Genomic DNA, 18343 nt, shown 5'->3' on the forward strand with positions numbered 1-18343 from the left:
TCGGACACAAGTACATTCACAAACATAAACACACCTTAGTTCACATGCCATATTGTTCTCTTATCACAAGCACCAAAAATATTTGCTTAGGGACAAACATAAAACTAAGAAGTTTAGGCACACTTATACAAATACCCTTTTTTTAAAAATAAAAAAAAATTGTTTAAAGATATTGACTAATGTGACTAATTTATTCATCATTTAATTTTTTTTATTTTTGTGTGCGCTCAAATAATTTTATTTGTATTATGTAAGACTGTCTCCATAACCACATGCATGCATACATCTAGAGTTCACCACACTATGTAATTACACTATAACATATATGCTGATTGTTAGTGGATTAGTTTAACTTCTTAAAAAAAACACACATTTATTATTCACCAACTAACTTGAGCAAGCGCAAGGAAGAAAATGTCATAAAGTCTGTCATTACTAGAACTTAACGATAGAATTACCAAACTCTAAGTCTCTAACACTAAATTGATTACTAACGGAGCAACATTAAATCCAAAAATATGAATAAAAACACAGCCAAAGATTGCATGCAATTTGTTCATAAGTCACAACTTGAAAGGTGATAGTGCAGAAGCTCCAAAGCCGCTTGCCAAACGATATTTCAAGTACTCTTTCAAAGAAGTATCTTTGTATATTGGTGGGTTTTCTTCAGATAAAAGTTCCTTGATTGGTCCAATCAATTTTGGTATGCCCTCAGGAGAGTGATCATGTTGTGTTCTAAAAAGGGTTGCAATTGAAATTCTTGGGCCTGCATGTTTTGCTAAAACTCTGTGTTGAACACTTTTGAAATTGTCATTACTCACAAGCTGCGGAAAGAAAATTAAATTGATCATATGTAGCATTCAATTTTATTTGACATATACAACTATTTTATGCACAAAGAAGAGAAATAATTGATGTGTCAAATCAATCCACATCATATAACTTTTATAACCATGTTATAGCCCTATACGTACGAAGTATTCACGACCGTTTTGTCAAGAAATCAATTAGGTACTCAAAGTCGATAATCTTCTTCCATCCGAATTTTCTCCACATGCAAGAAAAGTCAAAGTTCAAACTCATGCCCACTTGTTTATGTTGACCAAGTCCCTTAATACTCGGATCAATCACATGTTGGTATCAATCTATGCATCATATATTTATATTATAATAAATCAATATCATGGATTTCCAATTCCAAACTAGCACACAGAAAACACAAAAATTCTCTTCTTATTTTTTTTCCATAAAAAGTCAAAAAATATATTGATAAGGAAAAGTTGGGGGGCCAAGCCTAAGCCAAACAAGATCAAGAGAACCTAAGAAAAGGCATTTCTATCAATATATTACTAAAATTTTGTCCTTTTTGCTTATCTTGTATCTAGATAAAATTATTTACTAAGCTGAATGAATATGCTAGTTTAATGTTTACGAGATATCAGTTTAGTGGTAAGAGTTTTACTTTGTTACTCCGGATGATAGAGTTTTAATCTCGTTATCTAAGTGTAACTTTAATAATAATTTATCCTTTCCCCAATTTTAAATAGAAAAAAAAAGTATATTCTAATTTTATGCATGATGAACTCACCTGTAGAAGATCCCCAACGTTCACTACAAGAGCTCCATGAATGGGAGCTACATGAATCCATTGATTGTTATGAAGAACTTGTAAGCCACCAATATGATCTTGCAAAACTATTGTAATAAAGCTAGCATCTGAGTGCTTGACAGTGCCAATGGTTAACTCTGGCTCAGGGCATGGTGGATAATAATGGCATAGATGGAAAAAACTTTCAGCAGCACCCATTTCTTTAAGGTGAGAACGATCAAGGCCAAGAGCCTCTGACAATAACTCATACAAAGAAGAACCAAGTGCCGTTACTTCTTTTGTGTATTCATTCACAATATCACTGCAAGTTTGTAATCATTAGTAATTCATCAAGGACAAATAATTCTAAGTGCAGATGACCTCTAGCTATAAAAAACTGAAAAAATTAATTGAAATAATTAGGATTAGAAGGGCTAATGCATAATGTTAAAAGTAAGAGTATACCACCAATTTTGTCTAGGATTTTACACACTTTTTCTTACTTTCAAGCAAACAAAAATAACATATAGTCTATGACCGTTGAGTATGGCACATAGGAGTATCTCCCATGCGTTTGGTCCAATTGTTTGTTGTAAGGCGCCGACTGGGTGGTGCCGGGGCCGATAGCCCTCAGACTACGATTAATGGTTATTGTTGTAATGTGGACGTATTATTTACATAAAGCTTGCAACATTGTAAACCCAAACTTTGTCCATTGAAATATTACGGAACTACAGCTGCTTTGTAGTTGCAAACATGTTTACTGTGTTGCAAATTATCTTTCATTTACTCTTTTATTACTAGTAGTTCTAACATTGACATTTTTTTCAATGAGTCTAGCAGAAAAACTCACAGACATAAGTGGAGATTTGCATGTTTGAACTCACACATCAACATATTACATATCACTAAAGTCTTATACAATCTAATTTTTTTTCTTCGTCATCTTTTACAAACACTAGTGATTACTTATTGTTTTTATTTACACGAGCGATGGACTAACTAGGGAAACTTAGGAGTGAGAGTGTAATTTTATTCATGAAAGTCAAATCAATTGAGAGTTCTAAATTCGAACTTTAATTGGAATAATCATTGACTAAACTTTACTTATATCATGATTTTTTTTCCTCAAGAATCGGAGGATTAAAAAAACTATATATTTATATATAAACACACACACACTAAAGTCAATTATTAAAAGTAAATTATTTTATCAGGAAAGTTATTTTAACAACTAAACGTATTTGACAAAGGTATAAAAGTAAATTATTTATAAAAAAAATAAAATTACAAAAGTAAATTATTTATAATTATTGATTTGACTTTAGGGGAGAGAGAAAAAAAACTAATAAAAAGCGAAATTATTTCTACAAAGTATTTATAAATACATAGTTGGACAAATAAATTGATATTCAAATAACATTTCTCATATATTAAAATAAATTAGTGGCTTGCTCTTAAAGAATTATTATGCAAACCTGCAAACTGGTAGTAGTTCATCAATTTTGGGAGGATTTGGTGCCCAAAAAAATGCAAGTGTGTCCCTCCACTCAGCAGATTGATCTTCGGAAAGAGTAAAATTGGAAAGATAAACAACTTTTTTAGTGAGATCACGGGTGTAATATTCTTTCCTCACCTTAGGATCCTGTTGGTGAAATCTACAAGTTCCTTTGATCATCTCATCCAAAACTTGAACTGGAATTCCATGATTTATTACTTGAAAGAATCCCCATTTCTCACATGCATTTTGAAGTTGTCTCACAACTTCATCTTTCAAAGCAGGATCATCATGGATTCCTGTTAAGTCAATTGTAGGGATACTAAGCTTTGAATTTGATTCATTAGCTCCACCATGATTAGTATTAGATTGTTCACAATAGAACATGCGTGGAACTTTTGTTACTCCATTTTCTACAAGTCCTTGGACACCAACCTTTGACTCATCAAATTTCTTGAGTTCAGTTTTTTTGTCATAAATTGGAGCATCACTTGTTATTGTGGCCATCATAATAGTTTGAGGTTATTATGTGTACATTAATTTTTTGTAATGGAAGATACTTTGCAGGTTTCAAAACCAAGGGGTTGAAGAGGAGTAAATGGAAGGAATAGGAATCATTTGTTTCCTAGAATACTCCGCATAAAAGGACAACTATATTTTTGACCTAATTTGGATTTAATAAAGCAACTAGATAAGAAGCATTTCTTGTTTGACCTTTATTGGCTACAGTAAGATATCATAAAACCATATCTTTGATTCCAAAGACAGCCAAAAAAACGTAACATTAAAAAACTTAGGGACCAATTTACTGAAATGAAATGTATTTTAATCAATTTGCAATTGTTTACAATTTTTTATGGACCAATTGGTAAAATAAGTAGGAACAATGTTTAAATTTTTGAAGCATATTGGAATAAATTTGTGTAATTTGAAAAAATTACAATGAATAATTTGAGATTCACATTTTATAGGTAAGGGAAGAATTTCAAATTCTTAGTTTTTTTATAAAAAATTTATAAAAAAAAGATATTAAATTAATTTTTTTTTTACATTTTTTGGTAATAATGACATTTTTTTTTAGCTAGTGTTCGAAATTCTAAAATACTTCAAAAAATCCATTTATTTATAAAATTTCCAAATTCATCTCATTTCAAGAATGAAATTTACATTGAAGAATTTGAAATGTAATATTCATAAAAGTTTTGCTGCTCACAATATATTCTTTATATGTTTGAATTGTAGCTATGCAACCAACAATTTGAGATATGCTGCGGTGAAAGGATATTCATAAAAGTTCTTACCATGTGACGTGAAGAGTAAGGATTTGTGGTCCTTGTATTCATATTTACATTAGAATATTTGTAAAAGTCTAGAATGGTTCTCTTTGCAAATGAGTCTGTTTTTTATCTTCTACGAATATATATTAAATAAAGTCCTTGAACAAATTTTCCATTTTTCTAACATTATTTCTGCAAGATTGTTTAAAGGGTGTTACATCAAGCAATACAAAGCCATCAAAATATTATAAACATTAACGATGCATCGACATTCATTTTTGGTACCTTTGTGCAACACCTGATTATTCACATTCAAAAATATGGTTAATTCAGATGAGTAAATGATGAATTTAATTCAAAGTTAAAATTGTGGTTAATTCAACTTCACGAATTAACCAGCATTTTTAAGGTGATCTTGAATATTCAACTGAATTAACCATATGTTTGTACGTGATTAACTAGGTGTCTTGAGTGTATGAAAAAATGGTTGTTGATGAAATACTTTTGTATTACACAAGGAAATGAAAGTGTAAAGTTCAAAATTAAAGGTTTTAAATTTATATCATTTTTAAGCTGAGTTTTTGTTTTTTTGGAACAGTAAAATTTATTGATAACCAAGTCTATGCTCAAGACAAATAGAGACCGGCTTAGAGAAACTATAAACCAAATGCACCGTTGTTCAATGATTGATAGAGAACTTGCAAGAGCTTAACAATGGATTTACCAAAATAAACACTAAGTTGCTTTTCTGTGTAACAACCTTAATTAAATCCAAGAATATGAATCCAAATATTGCGTTAAATTTGTGCATAAATCACAACTTGTAGGGTGATAGTGCTGAAGCTCCAATTCCATTTGCAAAACGATTTGTCAAGAACTCTTTGAAAGAAGTATCTTTGAATATTGGTGGATTTTCTTTAGATATTAGTTCTTTGATTGGACCAATCACTGTTTCCATATCCTCTCGTGAATGATCATGTGTTCTAAAAACGGATGCAATTGAAATTCTTGGGCCTGCATGGTTTGCTAAAACTCTATGTTGAACACTTGTGAACTTGTCATTACTTACAAGCTGCAAAAAGAAAAATTAAAATTGATCATAGTCAATATTCAATTTTTATTTGACATTTATATCACCTTTGATACATTTTTAGACTATGCACAAAGTACACATGTTAGCAAAATAAGTATAATAAATCAACATCACAAGTTTACAATTTCAAATTAGCGTAAACAACACGAAAATTTTCTTTACTCTACAATTCAACATATTTGTAAGTGTAATGTATTAGGAAAAATTCAAGTCTCACATCGGACAGATAGAATTATTGATGAGAGTTTACAACTCACAAGCCAGTTTTGTGGGATTGTGTTAGATCAAACCACGATTTCTAAGACAATGTTGTCTTTTGTGCGAAAATTATTTACTTAAACATAATGAAGATGTTAATTTTTTGCATGATGAACTCACCTGTAGAAGATCTCCAATGTTCACTACAAGAGCTCCATGAATGGGAGGTACATCAATCCATTGATTGTCATAAAGAACTTGTAAGCCACCAATATGATCTTGCAAAAGTATTGTCATAAAGCTCGCATCCGTGTGCTTGCTAGAGCCTATGGTTAATTCTGGCTCAGGACATGGTGGATAATAGTGACATACATGGAAAAAACTTTCAGCACCACCCATTTCTTTAAGGTGGAAACGATTAAGGCCAAGAGCTTCTGACAATAACTCATACAAAGAAGAACCAAGTGCCTTTACTTCGTTTGAGTACTCGGTCACGATATCACTAGAAATATTAAGATATCAACATCATCATCAGTGGTAAAACTATTCTTGTTTAGCTCAAGTCAGATGCTTATGTATGTATTTTTATTTTCATTTAAACCGCCTATAATATGTAGTGGTGTCAGTGTCCTATATTTTTTATATTAGCGGTGTTGATGTGTCAGAGTACGTGCTTCATAGATTTCAGGTGTAGATACTAAATAATTTTCATTGACATGGAGATGAAGTGAAAGTGAAGGTGTAAGTTTATCTATGACAAACCTGCAAACTGTTGGTAGTTCTTCACCTTTAGGAGGATGAGGTGCCCAGAAAATTCCAAGTGTGTCCCTCCAATCAGCAGATGGGTCTTGGTAAAGAGTAAAATTGGAAAGATAAATAACTTTTTTACTGAAATCACGAGTGTAGTACTCTTTCCTAACCTTGGCATCTTGTTGGTGAAAACTACAAATTCCTTTGATCATCTCATCCAAAACATGTGTTGGAATTCCATGATTTATTACTTGAAAAAATCCCCACTTCTCACATGCATTTTGAACTTTTCTCACAACTTCATCTCTCAAAGCAGGATCAGCATGGATTCCTGTTAAATCAATTGTAGGGACACTAAGCTTTGAGTTTGATTCATTGACTGAACCATGATTGATATTAGATTGTTCACAATAGAACATGCGTGGAACTTTTGTTACTCCATTTTCTATGAGTCCTTGGACACCAACCTTTGACCCATCGAATTTGTTTAGTTCACTTTTTCTGTCATAAATTTGAGCATTTCCTGCTAAATCATCACTTGTGATTGTGGCCATCTTGTTTTGAGCTTATCTTTGCATTAATTTTGGTAATAAAAGAAAGCTTGATTGGTTCAAAACAAAGGAAGAGGAGAGGTCAATGTTTCCTAGGATGCTCTGCGTATAGGACAACTAAATTATTGATATATTTTGGATTTAATAAAGCAACTAGCTATATAAGAAGCATTTTTTTGTTTGTCCTTATTAGCTGGTTTCTCAGTTCTCACAATCAACCTATTGACAAAACTATGTTTTTTTACTGAAAATAAAGTATATGTTTGAATCCAAACAAGTAGGTCATTAATTAATCAAACCAAAATTATTGTAGAAAAAAAAAATCAAATATGATTCCAAACATTATACACACACACAAACACACTATTTTTAACCGCTAGAAGAGAGACCAACAGAGACCACGGTTGTCTGTAATTTTTTTCTAAAGTTTTTATATTAGTATGCTATTGTCGGTTAAAAGACTTTTAATAGTAGAAGCTTAAATATTTAAGATCAAAATATACAGAGTCAAGGCCCAATTGTTGGTTTTGGAGTAAAAAATAATGTAGTTCATTATGTTCAGCATCTCTTCCACCAAAATACATAGATGGTTTCTCCAAGTGCAGCAATTGTGACACCGACACGTGGCAGTGGATGTTGTCGGATACATCGACCAACGACCATTTCAAGGTATCTATGGCGTACACGTGTAACTTGTTATCATTCAGAACACGTGGCTCTAACTCACCCCTGAATGCATATAGACATGTTATCCTATTTGATACGAAGAATTTATAAAAAGAAATTGCATGATTTGATCTTCAGTTCTGTGAATCTTAGAAACACGTGTGGCCTCACAACGACAAGGATGAACACAAACACAATTGGAAACAGGTATGTATGATGATAATTCTTCCCAAAGTGCCTTCATTTCAGTGAAGTAATCAAAACATATTTGGTACCTTGCTTCAGATTATCGATGGAGGAACGGAAAGTATCAATTCGAATTCGATCAACCTTTGAGAATCGTTTTTGAAGATCCTGCCAAACCTCAAATGCAATATCATAAAAAAAAACAATTGTTTGAGCAATAGAATCATAAACAGAGTTGATAAGCAATGATCGAACTAAGTGATTATAATGTTCCCAAGCGTTGCAATTCAAATCTTGAAGATCATGAATAGGAATAGATCCATTGATGAAACCTAATTTCTTCTTCGTTCTCTAAGCTTGTTGCATAGATTGGTTCCAAGCAATGTAATTGGAACCATTAAGCTTCGGAGAAACAGTTAGAGAATTAGGACCTTTGCTTGGGTGCACGAAGAAAGCATAATCATTATCTTGATTCGGTTGTTGAAGATGAGCAGTAACAGCTCATGGAGACATGCTTATGCATAAGATAAATGAAGAACAAGTTTGAAGATTCTGGAACAAGAAACGAAGAAATTCACACCAGTATGATGCGAAAATCACAGAGATGAAGAAGAAAGGGAACGAATTATAGTAATAAGAACTGAATTCGAGAAAACAAAGACAAAAAGAGCAATTGAAGTAGAATTCAATCGAACAAAAAACAGAATAACAAGAAAAACGAGAATCAAGTTGCAGAATCTGCAATCAAAATGCAAAGAATCATGAAGATCAACAATGAAATACGATGAAAACGATTGAACAAGATGATCAAAGAGAAATGCACAACAGAAAAACGGTTAGGAAGAAACGGTTATGGATCGTAACAACTAACAACCTTTCCAGCGAGGGAAAAGGCTCTTGATACCATATTAGGAAACTTGAGAAATGAATGAAGAGATGAATTCTCATTAATGAATCAGTGATTACAACAAGTATATATAGACAAAATGCTTGTGTACATTAAGCTATCATGTGCTATACCGTAGCTAATTACTCTACGACTAGTTGCTTAGACTGCAAGTAATGATAGTCAACTGATAGTGTTGACTTCTGTATCTTCATTATCTAATAAGGGATTAGTTTTCTTAGCTACTTGCCTGATACATGTACTATAACAAATTTTTCAAGACAGCCTAATAAATTAAAAAAATTTGAAGTTAATTTCCAAGGGTAACAACATATTACACAAACTACAACAGCTTAACAATATATTTATTGAAATGAACACTAAGTTGCTTCTTTATGTAACAACTTGAAGGGTGATAGTGCAGAAGCTCCAAGACCGCTTGCAAAACGATATGCCAAATACTCTTTCAAAGAAGTATCCCTGTATATTGGTGGATTTTCTTTAGATAACAGTTCCTTTATTGGTCCCATCACTTTTTCCATACTCTCAGGTGAGTGATCATGTTGTGTTCTAAAAATGGTTGCAACTGAAATTCTTGGGCCTACACTTTTTGCTAAAACTCTGTGTTGAACACTTGTGAACTTGTCATTACTCACAAGCTGTAGAAAGAAAAATTAAAATTGATCATAGTCAATAATCAATTTTTATTTTGTATTTATTTGACCTTTGATACATTGTTAGACTTTATGCACAAAGTGTTGTATATTTGAGATATTTCAAAAGTTATTTTATTTTATTATAAATAAATGTTTTAATTAATTTTATTGAGAAAATTAATTTTGCTGCCTTATGCTTAAGAAGCTGTTTTTGACAGAATGTCACTTTACATTTTACCATAACTTGTGTAACTTCTTTTGAAATAATCTACCTATTTAATAGGTGATATTTGTTAGACTTAATATTTTTCAATGTGCTTTAAGTGTCTCAAATGTATTTGACTTGGTATTTGTACACCTGTGTTTCCGTTTTCCTAAAAAACTAGCTCAACCTAAACATATTTTCATTAGTGATTATTATTAATAATTAATATTGGCTTTTAAGGGGAAGTAGCGGTTACTTACAAGAGAAATTGTTTTCTTTATAAACCAAGAACTTTTGCTTTCACGTTATGAAGAAATACATATATTGTTTTCTATTGTTTTCTTTTCTTCCTCCATTTTTAAACAAAAAATACTAAGTGCCTGAGTAACTATGTCAATATTTTTCTCGTGTCTTGATAGCCTCGGTATGATTATCGCCGGGAAGAACCTGTTGTATTCTGGGGGAATTGCGCAATCTTGCGGATAATTCCTTAGTCCAGTGACATAGTCACGCCTCAGGTTTTACTTTATATTTTATTATTTTGCAGGCTAATCATCTCCCGGTCATCCGCAACAACAATCTAAGGAATTATTGGCCGGAGACGATTGTGATCATGGCAACGAGAAGTCGGGGATTGTACCGTCCTTGCTACGACAATGAATGGATATATGTTTTGGAGTTCATCGGTAATTTAAATCTTTCTTCTCTTAAACCTACCCACGAGCCAGGTACATACTCTAAACATTATCGTTCCTATGTTTAGATTTGTGTGAAGGTATTATGACTTTTGGATGAACATGCTTAAAAAAAAAAAAAAAAACGATTTTGAATCTATTATTATTTTTAACTCTTTGATCATCCAACGCCGAAATGTTTGATTGCTGTTGATTTTAATATAATTATTGGCTTAGTGTGGGGCATGAACAATCCTATGGATCTGGAAAAATCTTTTTAAACATAGAAAATGTGTTATTGATTCTAGGAAGAAGCTAACCCTCATAGATTTGGGAGTGAACAATTTATACCGTATGATGACAAATATGACTAGTTCTTATTATAATTTCATATAATTTTATGATAAAGCTTTGGTTGATATCCTTTAATTTGATCATATGAAATTCTAAGTCAATGAGTTATTTGAGTCAAGCTGGGATATTATGTTGCCCACTATTTTTTATGAGTGTACCCTAGATTTATACCATTGTTTCATATATGCTTATTTGATTATTCAGTCGATTGTGCTATTAGGCATGCATGTATAATTAATTAATGAGAGTGATTTAGTTTGTGTTATCTTGGTATAGGAATCAAAATAACTATATTGACCTGAATTTGAATTAATAATGATGCAAGTAGTCATTTTTGACCGAGTGTTTATTAGAATTATGATCATTATAAGGCTGTTATGCCAAAATAATATTTAACTTGAAATTTAAAAGTTGACCATGGTTATATGATTTGAAGTGCATTGACAAGAAACATTCTTGAGAAATTTATGAAATATATGCATGACATTGTGTTAGAACATAGCAGTGCCATGTTAAAAGTAAATGAAATAAATATTATTTTTTGTTTGGCTAATTATTTGAGTTAAATGAGTAGAATTGAGACATGTTTTCTAATGTTGAAATTTTGTGAGTATAAATGTTCTCACATTTTAACATGCTAGCGTACTTACAATCTTGGAAGCAAATGAGACTTTTCTTGAGCCATTGTATTAAAATAATTGAATGATGATAACACTTATTTAAAGAAAATTGAGGAGATATCTTATCAATTAATTTATGGTAGAATTATGGGATATTGAGAAATACCATAAAATATTATATGGTATATTATAGATTATCCATTGTATTATAGTAATACAGTGATGGTTAATAAACTTTGCTTATGTTATTTATGGAGATTTGTTTTCTCCATGGTGAGAGTGTTGTCACTGAAAATTATTCAAGTTGATCTCTAAAAGAAATCTACACACTGCATTATATTAATCAAATGTGGGGGGTTTGTTGTTTAAAGTTTTTAAATAGACTTGAATAGTAACTTTATCTTTGGATTTAGTTTTCTCCTTTGTGGATACGTTGTCGCTTGGAATTTATCTAAGTAGACTTGATAAACCACATTAAGGAAGTTGATTTGACAGCACAAGTGATATTATTTAGAGAGGATAAACCATTGTATTCAAATAATACAATGATGATAATTGAGTTTTAACCAATAAAATAAATAGATTTATTTTATTGATGAATATGTTGTGGCTTACTTCGTATAAGAAAATTTGTATAAATTTATTGTGAAAACCGAGTTTATTTTTATAGACTCGACGAAATATGGGATTAATTGACTTAGAGACGTCTTAGTCAATATTTGTGAATTTAACGAATTCGTTGATAAAAACCCCGGGAAGAAAAAGAAGGAAATAAGACTATGCCACTCGAAAACGACAAGTGATGGGAACCCAACCTTTATGATTGGAGATCCCATGAAAAAGGTTCATATGGGAAAAACAAGTCACTTGTTAGTTATGTTAGCACTAAATTGTTGTCTTTTTCCTAGTGTTATGCCAATGAGAAGTGCTAATTAAATTTTAAATTTGAGGGGTAAGCTTTAAATGCTTTTAATGATTACCATAAGCCCTTATGGGTGGTGCATGATTGTAGCATGCACTGGATGGAATCACCTATATGAGTGTCAAGTGGGGCCGCTTGCATGAGACCGTGGCGGGTCTCTAGAGCACTCATGAAAACCAGACACGCGCACGGCCTAAATGCGCAACACAGAGATAACACGAGAAATGTGGGGGTGTGATGCGAGTGATAGGCCTCTAACATACGTCAAGTGTCTTTGGTTCATATAGCTTGCTACACCAATTCACTGTGTGTTAAGTATATCATTCTAGCACTGGTTCATATAGCTTGCTACACCAGTTTGATGCATCACACTCAAAGGTGACTCAGGCAAAATAGTTTAATTTAAAACTTTTGAAATATGTGGGGGATTGTTGTATATTTGAGATATTTCAAAAGTTATTTTATTTTATTATAAATAAATGTTTTAATTAATTTTATTGAGAAAATTAATTTTGCTGCCTTATGCTTAAGAAGCTGTTTTTGACAGAATGTCACTTTACATTTTACCATAACTTGTGTAACTTCTTTTGAAATAATCTACCTATTTAATAGGTGATATTTGTTAGACTTAATATTTTTCAATGTGCTTTAAGTGTCTCAAATGTATTTGACTTGGTATTTGTACACCTGTGTTTCCGTTTTCCTAAAAAACTAGCTCAACCTAAACATATTTTCATTAGTGATTATTATTAATAATTAATATTGGCTTTTAAGGGGAAGTAGCGGTTACTTACAAGAGAAATTGTTTTCTTTATAAACCAAGAACTTTTGCTTTCACGTTATGAAGAAATACATATATTGTTTTCTATTGTTTTCTTTTCTTCCTCCATTTTTAAACAAAAAATACTAAGTGCCTGAGTAACTATGTCAATATTTTTCTCGTGTCTTGATAGCCTCGGTATGATTATCGCCGGGAAGAACCTGTTGTATTCTGGGGGAATTGCGCAATCTTGCGGATAATTCCTTAGTCCAGTGACATAGTCACGCCTCAGGTTTTACTTTATATTTTATTATTTTGCAGGCTAATCATCTCCCGGTCATCCGCAACAACACAAAGAAGAGAAATTATTACTAATAAATTAGAGTTAATCAACTTAGGATCATGGCTCCTCGTCAACTCTAAGATGGAAACTACGAGTAGAGATCCTCCTCATTTCATTTATATGCAAGAGTCAAATCGAACTCCTAAGTCAGACCTCTTGCTTAAGTAGATTGAGTCTCGTACCACTCGAACCAACCACATGTTGTATTAATATACATCATATTAATATAATAAATCTATGTGATGAATTTACAATTTCAAAATAGCACACACAACACAAAAATTGCTTTTCCTCTATATTCTATAGTGTTCAGTGTTGTCATTTGTGCTTATCTAGAGACAATTATCTATTAAGTTGAATGAAAATGCTAATTTTATGCATGATGAACTCACCTGTAGAAGATCTCCAATGTTCACTACAAGAGCTCCATGAATGGGAGGTACATCAATCCACTGATTGTCATGAAGAATTTGTAAGTCACCAGTATGATCTTGCAAAAGTACTGTAATAAAGCTAGCATCTGAGTGTTTGGTAGTGCCTATGGTTAACTCTGGCTCAGGGCATGGTGGATAATAATGACACATATGTACAAAACTTTCAGCAGCACCCATTTCTTTAAGGTGAAAGCAATCAAGGCCAAGAGCCTCTGACAATAACTCATACAAAGAAGATCCAAGTTCCATTACTTCTTTTGTGTATTCATTCACAATATCACTGCAAACCGGTGGTAGTTCATCGGCTTTAGGAGGATGGGGTGCCCAGAAAAATGCAAGTGTGTCTCTCCAATCAGTAGATTGGTCTTGGTAAAGAGTAAAATTGGAAAGATAAACAACTTTTTTGGTGAGATCACGGGTGTAGTACTCCTTCCTCACCTTGGCATCTTGTTGGTGAAATCTACTAGTTCCTTTGATCATCTCATCCAAAATTTGTGTTGGAATTCCATGATTTATTACTTGAAAGAATCCCCATTTCTCACTTGCATTTTGAACTTTTCTTACAACTACATCTCTCAAAACAGGATCATCATGGATTCCTGTTAAGTCAATTGTAGGGACACTAAGCTTTGAATTTGATTCATTGACCGAACCATGATTGATATTAGATTGTTCACAATAGAACATACGTGGAACTTTTGTTACTCCATTTTCTATGAGTCCTTGGACACCAACCTTTGACTCATCAAATTCCTTTAGTTCACTTTTTCTGTCATAAATTTCAGCATTTCCTGCTAAATCATCACTTGTGATTGTGGCCATCATGATTTTGTAATTAAAGAAAGTTTGATTGGTTCAAAATAAAGAGGTTGAAGAGGACTTGATGAAAGAAAAATAGGAGCGATCATTGTTTCCTAGAATGCTGTATAGAACAACTAAACTACTGATATAACTTGGATTTAATAAAGCAACTAGCTAGATAAGAAGCATTTTTTGTTTGTCCTTATTAGCTGGTGTCTCAAAATCAACCTATTGACAAAGCTATATGTTTTTTTTCTTCAAAAAAAAAAAAAGCTATATGATTTTTACTCAGAAAAAAAAAAAAAAAAATATATATATATATATATATATATATATATATATATATATATCTTTGATTCCAAACAAGCCGGTCATTTCTTATTCAAAACAAAATTTATTGTAAAAAAAAAAAAAAAAATAGAAATAGCCAATCAAATATGATTCCAAACATGTGAAAAAAACTATATACTATTTTCAGCCACAGTATTTCAAAGGAAAGAGGTTCCTAGACGAATCAATGAAAGTGAAAGAAATGCATTCTTTTATAAATGGCCATTGTTTTATCAGCACTTGCAAACTCAGTAGCTGGTGGGGACTAGGAAAGGATCATTGAGATTTTAACATATATTTTTATTTTAATACTTTTCTTTTTGTGAGAGGATTTTAATTTTAATACTTGTTATGAAATACAAGTACGGTATAATTCAAATAACATATATTTAAGCTAAGGCGGACTCATTGTCAACTACTCCCTCCGTTTCAAAATGAGTGTCGCTTTAGCCTAAAAAAATTGTTTCAAAATGAATGTCGCTTTCAGTTTTCAATGCAATAATAAATTTTTCTTTTAAAATGTTACCCTTCAATTAATACTATGTTACACTACTTCCAAAATATTATTTTTTCTTTAATGAAAAACAAACCAATAGTTGATTAGGATAATTTGGTAAAATTGCTATGACATTTGACTACTTTATTTCATTCCTTAATTTGTGTGCAATTGGCTAAAGCGACACTCATTTTGAAACGGAGGGAGTAGTTTCCATGTTCTATTTGAAATACCAGATTGTATTGAACACGCTTTGATAAATGAAATGTTATAAGTTTGTTTCTCTCAACAACAACAAAACAAAACAAAAAACGCATTTATTCAACAATCATCACACACTTCTTGTTCTTGCCATTTTATTCTAGCACACAAGTACATTCACAAATAAACATACCTAAGTTCACATGCCATACTGTTCTCTTATCACACATATGCACCTAGAATTGATCATACATATGCAACTACAGAGAATATATCCAATTATTCACCAACTAACTTTGAGCAAGAGCAAGGAAGAAAATGTCATCAAGCCTGTCGTTGCTAGGTGAGTTGCCACCATACACTAATAATCCCTCTTGGCTGCCTCGGCTAGCACCGGCAAATGCGCACCACCCACGTGGCCCTGGATGGTCACCTGATTCCACCTTATCGTCCAACCTCGTCCATGATAGTGTCTCCGTGTCTAATGCATAAAGCTCCCCTGAAAATTGACCAGCACCCATGTGACCTTGGTCACTAGGGTCTATTTCCCCACCATATACAATTATGTGTTTCCCAATCAAACAAGTTGAAAACACACTACGGGCCGTTGGTTTAAGCCCGCTTGTTTCCACTTGGGCCCATGTTTTTTGGGCCAGGTCGAAGAAATGCACGTCATCCACTTCCATTCCAGCAAAACCATACACAACCCATATTTTTCCTTGGGCAACTGTTAGGCCCGGCCCACCTCTTCCCTTGCAACTTTCACCAGGAGATGGAAATTCCACCCACTTGCCATCTACAACATCAAAGGCCCATAAATCATTGAGCCTTCCTGCCACTCCACAGCCGCCGAAAACATACACGTGTCGCTCATCGGCAGTCATGGAGTGGTAGCTCCGGTTAGGAGGCCCAATATCTCCACTTGAAATCAATGCCCAATTGTTGGTTTTAGTGTCAAAAGAAAAGAGCTCGTTGAGTTCATTGTGTTCAGCATCTCTTCCACCAAATACATAGATGGTTTCTCCAACTGCAGCCATTGTGACACCGACGCGTGGTGGTGGGGTGTTGCCGGATACATTGGCTACTGACCATGTCAATGTATCTAGGTCATACACATGTAACTTGTTGTCGACAGGAACACGAGGCTCAAACTCACCACCGAATGCATAGACCTTCTGTCCTACGACGGCAATAGCATGTGAACTTCTTGCTCCTTGCAAGATTCCTCTTTGATCAAGCTGAAACAATAATTTAAAAAAATCTGAATATTTCATTTTAAGAACAATATGGGAGTAGCACAAATAATTTTACGAATGCCATCTAGTAGAATACTGGTAGAATATAACACAAGAGTCATAAATATCAAAATTCTCAAAAGCTATTCAAGAATACTGGTAGAAGATAACAGAGATATTTTTGAACTTAATCAAAAGACTCAAAAATAAATGTTTCCTTAACTATTAGCCTGTACATGAACTATAACAATTTTTTCAAGCCAACCTAATTACTTCAAAAAATCTTAAAGTTAATTTACCTAAATATCTAAGGAGAAATACGTTATAATATGCAAGCGATAGCGAGAGTGGAGAAGTATCTCGTATAGTCAACAGACTCACCGTGCTTAAAAATTGTTCAAACTTTTACGACTATGACATTCCAACCTAAACTTAAGCAAAAGGTCACAGTCCTCCGCATCCTTACATCTACAGGAACAATTAACGGTCTGTTTGGATTGGTTTATTTGAACTTATTTACTTGCATAAGAACTAGTAATACTGTTTAGGAGAACTTATGAAAACAGTTTATGACATTTTCATAAGTGGTATTTCAGCTTATTTCCATAAGCTCTCCAAAATAACGTATGAAAACAACTTATAACTTACATGCAAACAGTTTAACTTTATTTTATCTTTTATAAATAAAAATAGCTTATACATAAGCGGTTAAGCTATAAACTCCAAAATATATTGTTAATCCAAACATGGCCTAAATCTAGAAAGAATCCATAAACTAAAACCCCTAATTTTTCATTTCACAAACAACACAAAAATTGTATATGTTGAAGAAATCATATGATCCAATAAGCTAAACAGAGCAAAAAAATTAAAAATATATATGAATTATAAACATCACTGAAATGAAATTCAAGAGTAACAGTGAAAGAGAGAACAGACCTTGACCCAACTGCCATGAAGTATCGCCATTGCTGGAATCCACACTCTGACGTACCAAAGAAGATGAATACTGAACCGAAATTGGCCTCGCTATCGTTTACGGTAATGCGTTGGCCTAATATATAATCGTCATTGATTACTTTAATGTTTATTATTATTGCACCAGTAACACACTCTCAGTCTCACGTACGTACCAAAAAAGAGATTAATAAATAATGGTGACGGGTCATTTCCTCCTTTCTCAATGATCCCTTTCATACCAATCAATTATAAGAAGAAGAAAAAAAAAAACTTCATATTTATTAATAAAAACTAAAATTTAGTACTAGCTTATAACATATTAGTTTTTGTCCATGTGAGCTCATTTGATAAGGATAATGTATGCCTACTTATTTATATTTATAGTGAATTTTTCTAGCCGTTAGAATACTTGATCAAAAAGAGAAAAAACATATTAGTTTTTTGTGTTATATATCTTTGAATTGAAATAAGTTTTATTGGAAGATGTAAAAATAATTTGTATTGATTATAGATAAAAGAAAAGGGAGAGCAAATTAAATGCAATTTGCATATAATTTTCCTTTGAAAAATATGATTTTTTGAAATAACATAATTAAATGCAATAAAAATTTGTCTTTTATACTTATAATCTGGGACAAAAAAAAAATGAGTTTTTTGCC

The 18343-nt window shown here is 32.4% G+C and overlaps 4 protein-coding genes across 4 annotated transcripts; all 4 read right to left on the minus strand.

Annotated features, from left to right (window-relative positions):
• Window positions 1–347: 347 nt before the first annotated feature.
• On the minus strand, window positions 348–3752 carry LOC146949067 (1-aminocyclopropane-1-carboxylate oxidase homolog 1-like). The gene is made up of 3 exons (XM_085745176.1): window positions 3067–3752; window positions 1589–1910; window positions 348–824 (listed from the first exon to the last, which is right to left on the minus strand). The coding sequence occupies exons 1-3, from the start codon at window positions 3594–3596 to the stop codon at window positions 564–566; spliced, it is 1113 nt and encodes a 370-aa protein (XP_085601302.1). The 5' UTR covers window positions 3597–3752; the 3' UTR covers window positions 348–563.
• Window positions 3753–4898: 1146 nt separating this feature from the next.
• On the minus strand, window positions 4899–8911 carry LOC146949068 (1-aminocyclopropane-1-carboxylate oxidase homolog 1-like). The gene is made up of 3 exons (XM_085745178.1): window positions 6417–8911; window positions 5835–6156; window positions 4899–5435 (listed from the first exon to the last, which is right to left on the minus strand). The coding sequence occupies exons 1-3, from the start codon at window positions 6956–6958 to the stop codon at window positions 5178–5180; spliced, it is 1122 nt and encodes a 373-aa protein (XP_085601304.1). The 5' UTR covers window positions 6959–8911; the 3' UTR covers window positions 4899–5177.
• Window positions 8912–8942: 31 nt separating this feature from the next.
• Window positions 8943–14706, minus strand: LOC146949069 (1-aminocyclopropane-1-carboxylate oxidase homolog 1-like). The gene is made up of 2 exons (XM_085745177.1): window positions 13620–14706; window positions 8943–9352 (listed from the first exon to the last, which is right to left on the minus strand). Exons 1-2 carry the CDS (start codon window positions 14484–14486, stop codon window positions 9074–9076), a joined length of 1146 nt encoding a protein of 381 aa, XP_085601303.1. The 5' UTR covers window positions 14487–14706; the 3' UTR covers window positions 8943–9073.
• An 884-nt stretch (window positions 14707–15590) lies between these two features.
• LOC146949070 (thiohydroximate-O-sulfate sulfur/sulfate-lyase (nitrile-forming) NSP5-like) lies at window positions 15591–17755 on the minus strand. Its single transcript, XM_085745179.1, has 2 exons — window positions 17664–17755; window positions 15591–16727 (listed from the first exon to the last, which is right to left on the minus strand). The coding sequence occupies exons 1-2, from the start codon at window positions 17691–17693 to the stop codon at window positions 15780–15782; spliced, it is 978 nt and encodes a 325-aa protein (XP_085601305.1). The 5' UTR covers window positions 17694–17755; the 3' UTR covers window positions 15591–15779.
• Window positions 17756–18343: the final 588 nt, after the last annotated feature.

Source organism: Medicago sativa, chromosome 2 (assembly GCF_051527215.1).
Source record: "Medicago sativa cultivar Bolivia chromosome 2, Bolivia_mono, whole genome shotgun sequence".
Taxonomy (NCBI): Eukaryota; Viridiplantae; Streptophyta; class Magnoliopsida; order Fabales; family Fabaceae; genus Medicago; species Medicago sativa.

Bases quoted from the DNA above. Each gene is read 5' to 3' on its own strand.
- LOC146949067 (XM_085745176.1), bottom strand. From the start codon at position 3,596: ATGATGGCCACAATAACAAGTGATGCTCCAATTTATGACAAAAAAACT. The intron at 1,911-3,066 runs GTTTGCATAATA...ACAAACTTGCAG, and splicing joins GAACTACTACCAGTTTGCAG to TGATATTGTGAATGAATACA. The intron at 825-1,588 runs GTGAGTTCATCA...TTCTTTCCGCAG, and splicing joins ACGTTGGGGATCTTCTACAG to CTTGTGAGTAATGACAATTT.
- LOC146949068 (XM_085745178.1), bottom strand. From the start codon at position 6,958: ATGGCCACAATCACAAGTGATGATTTAGCAGGAAATGCTCAAATTTAT. The intron at 6,157-6,416 runs GTTTGTCATAGA...TAATATTTCTAG, and splicing joins GAACTACCAACAGTTTGCAG to TGATATCGTGACCGAGTACT. The intron at 5,436-5,834 runs GTGAGTTCATCA...TTCTTTTTGCAG, and splicing joins ACATTGGAGATCTTCTACAG to CTTGTAAGTAATGACAAGTT.
- LOC146949069 (XM_085745177.1), bottom strand. From the start codon at position 14,486: ATGATGGCCACAATCACAAGTGATGATTTAGCAGGAAATGCTGAAATT. The intron at 9,353-13,619 runs GTGAGTTCATCA...TTCTTTCTACAG, and splicing joins ACATTGGAGATCTTCTACAG to CTTGTGAGTAATGACAAGTT.
- LOC146949070 (XM_085745179.1), bottom strand. From the start codon at position 17,693: ATGGCGATACTTCATGGCAGTTGGGTCAAG. The intron at 16,728-17,663 runs GTCTGTTCTCTC...TTATTGTTTCAG, and splicing joins TTCATGGCAGTTGGGTCAAG to CTTGATCAAAGAGGAATCTT.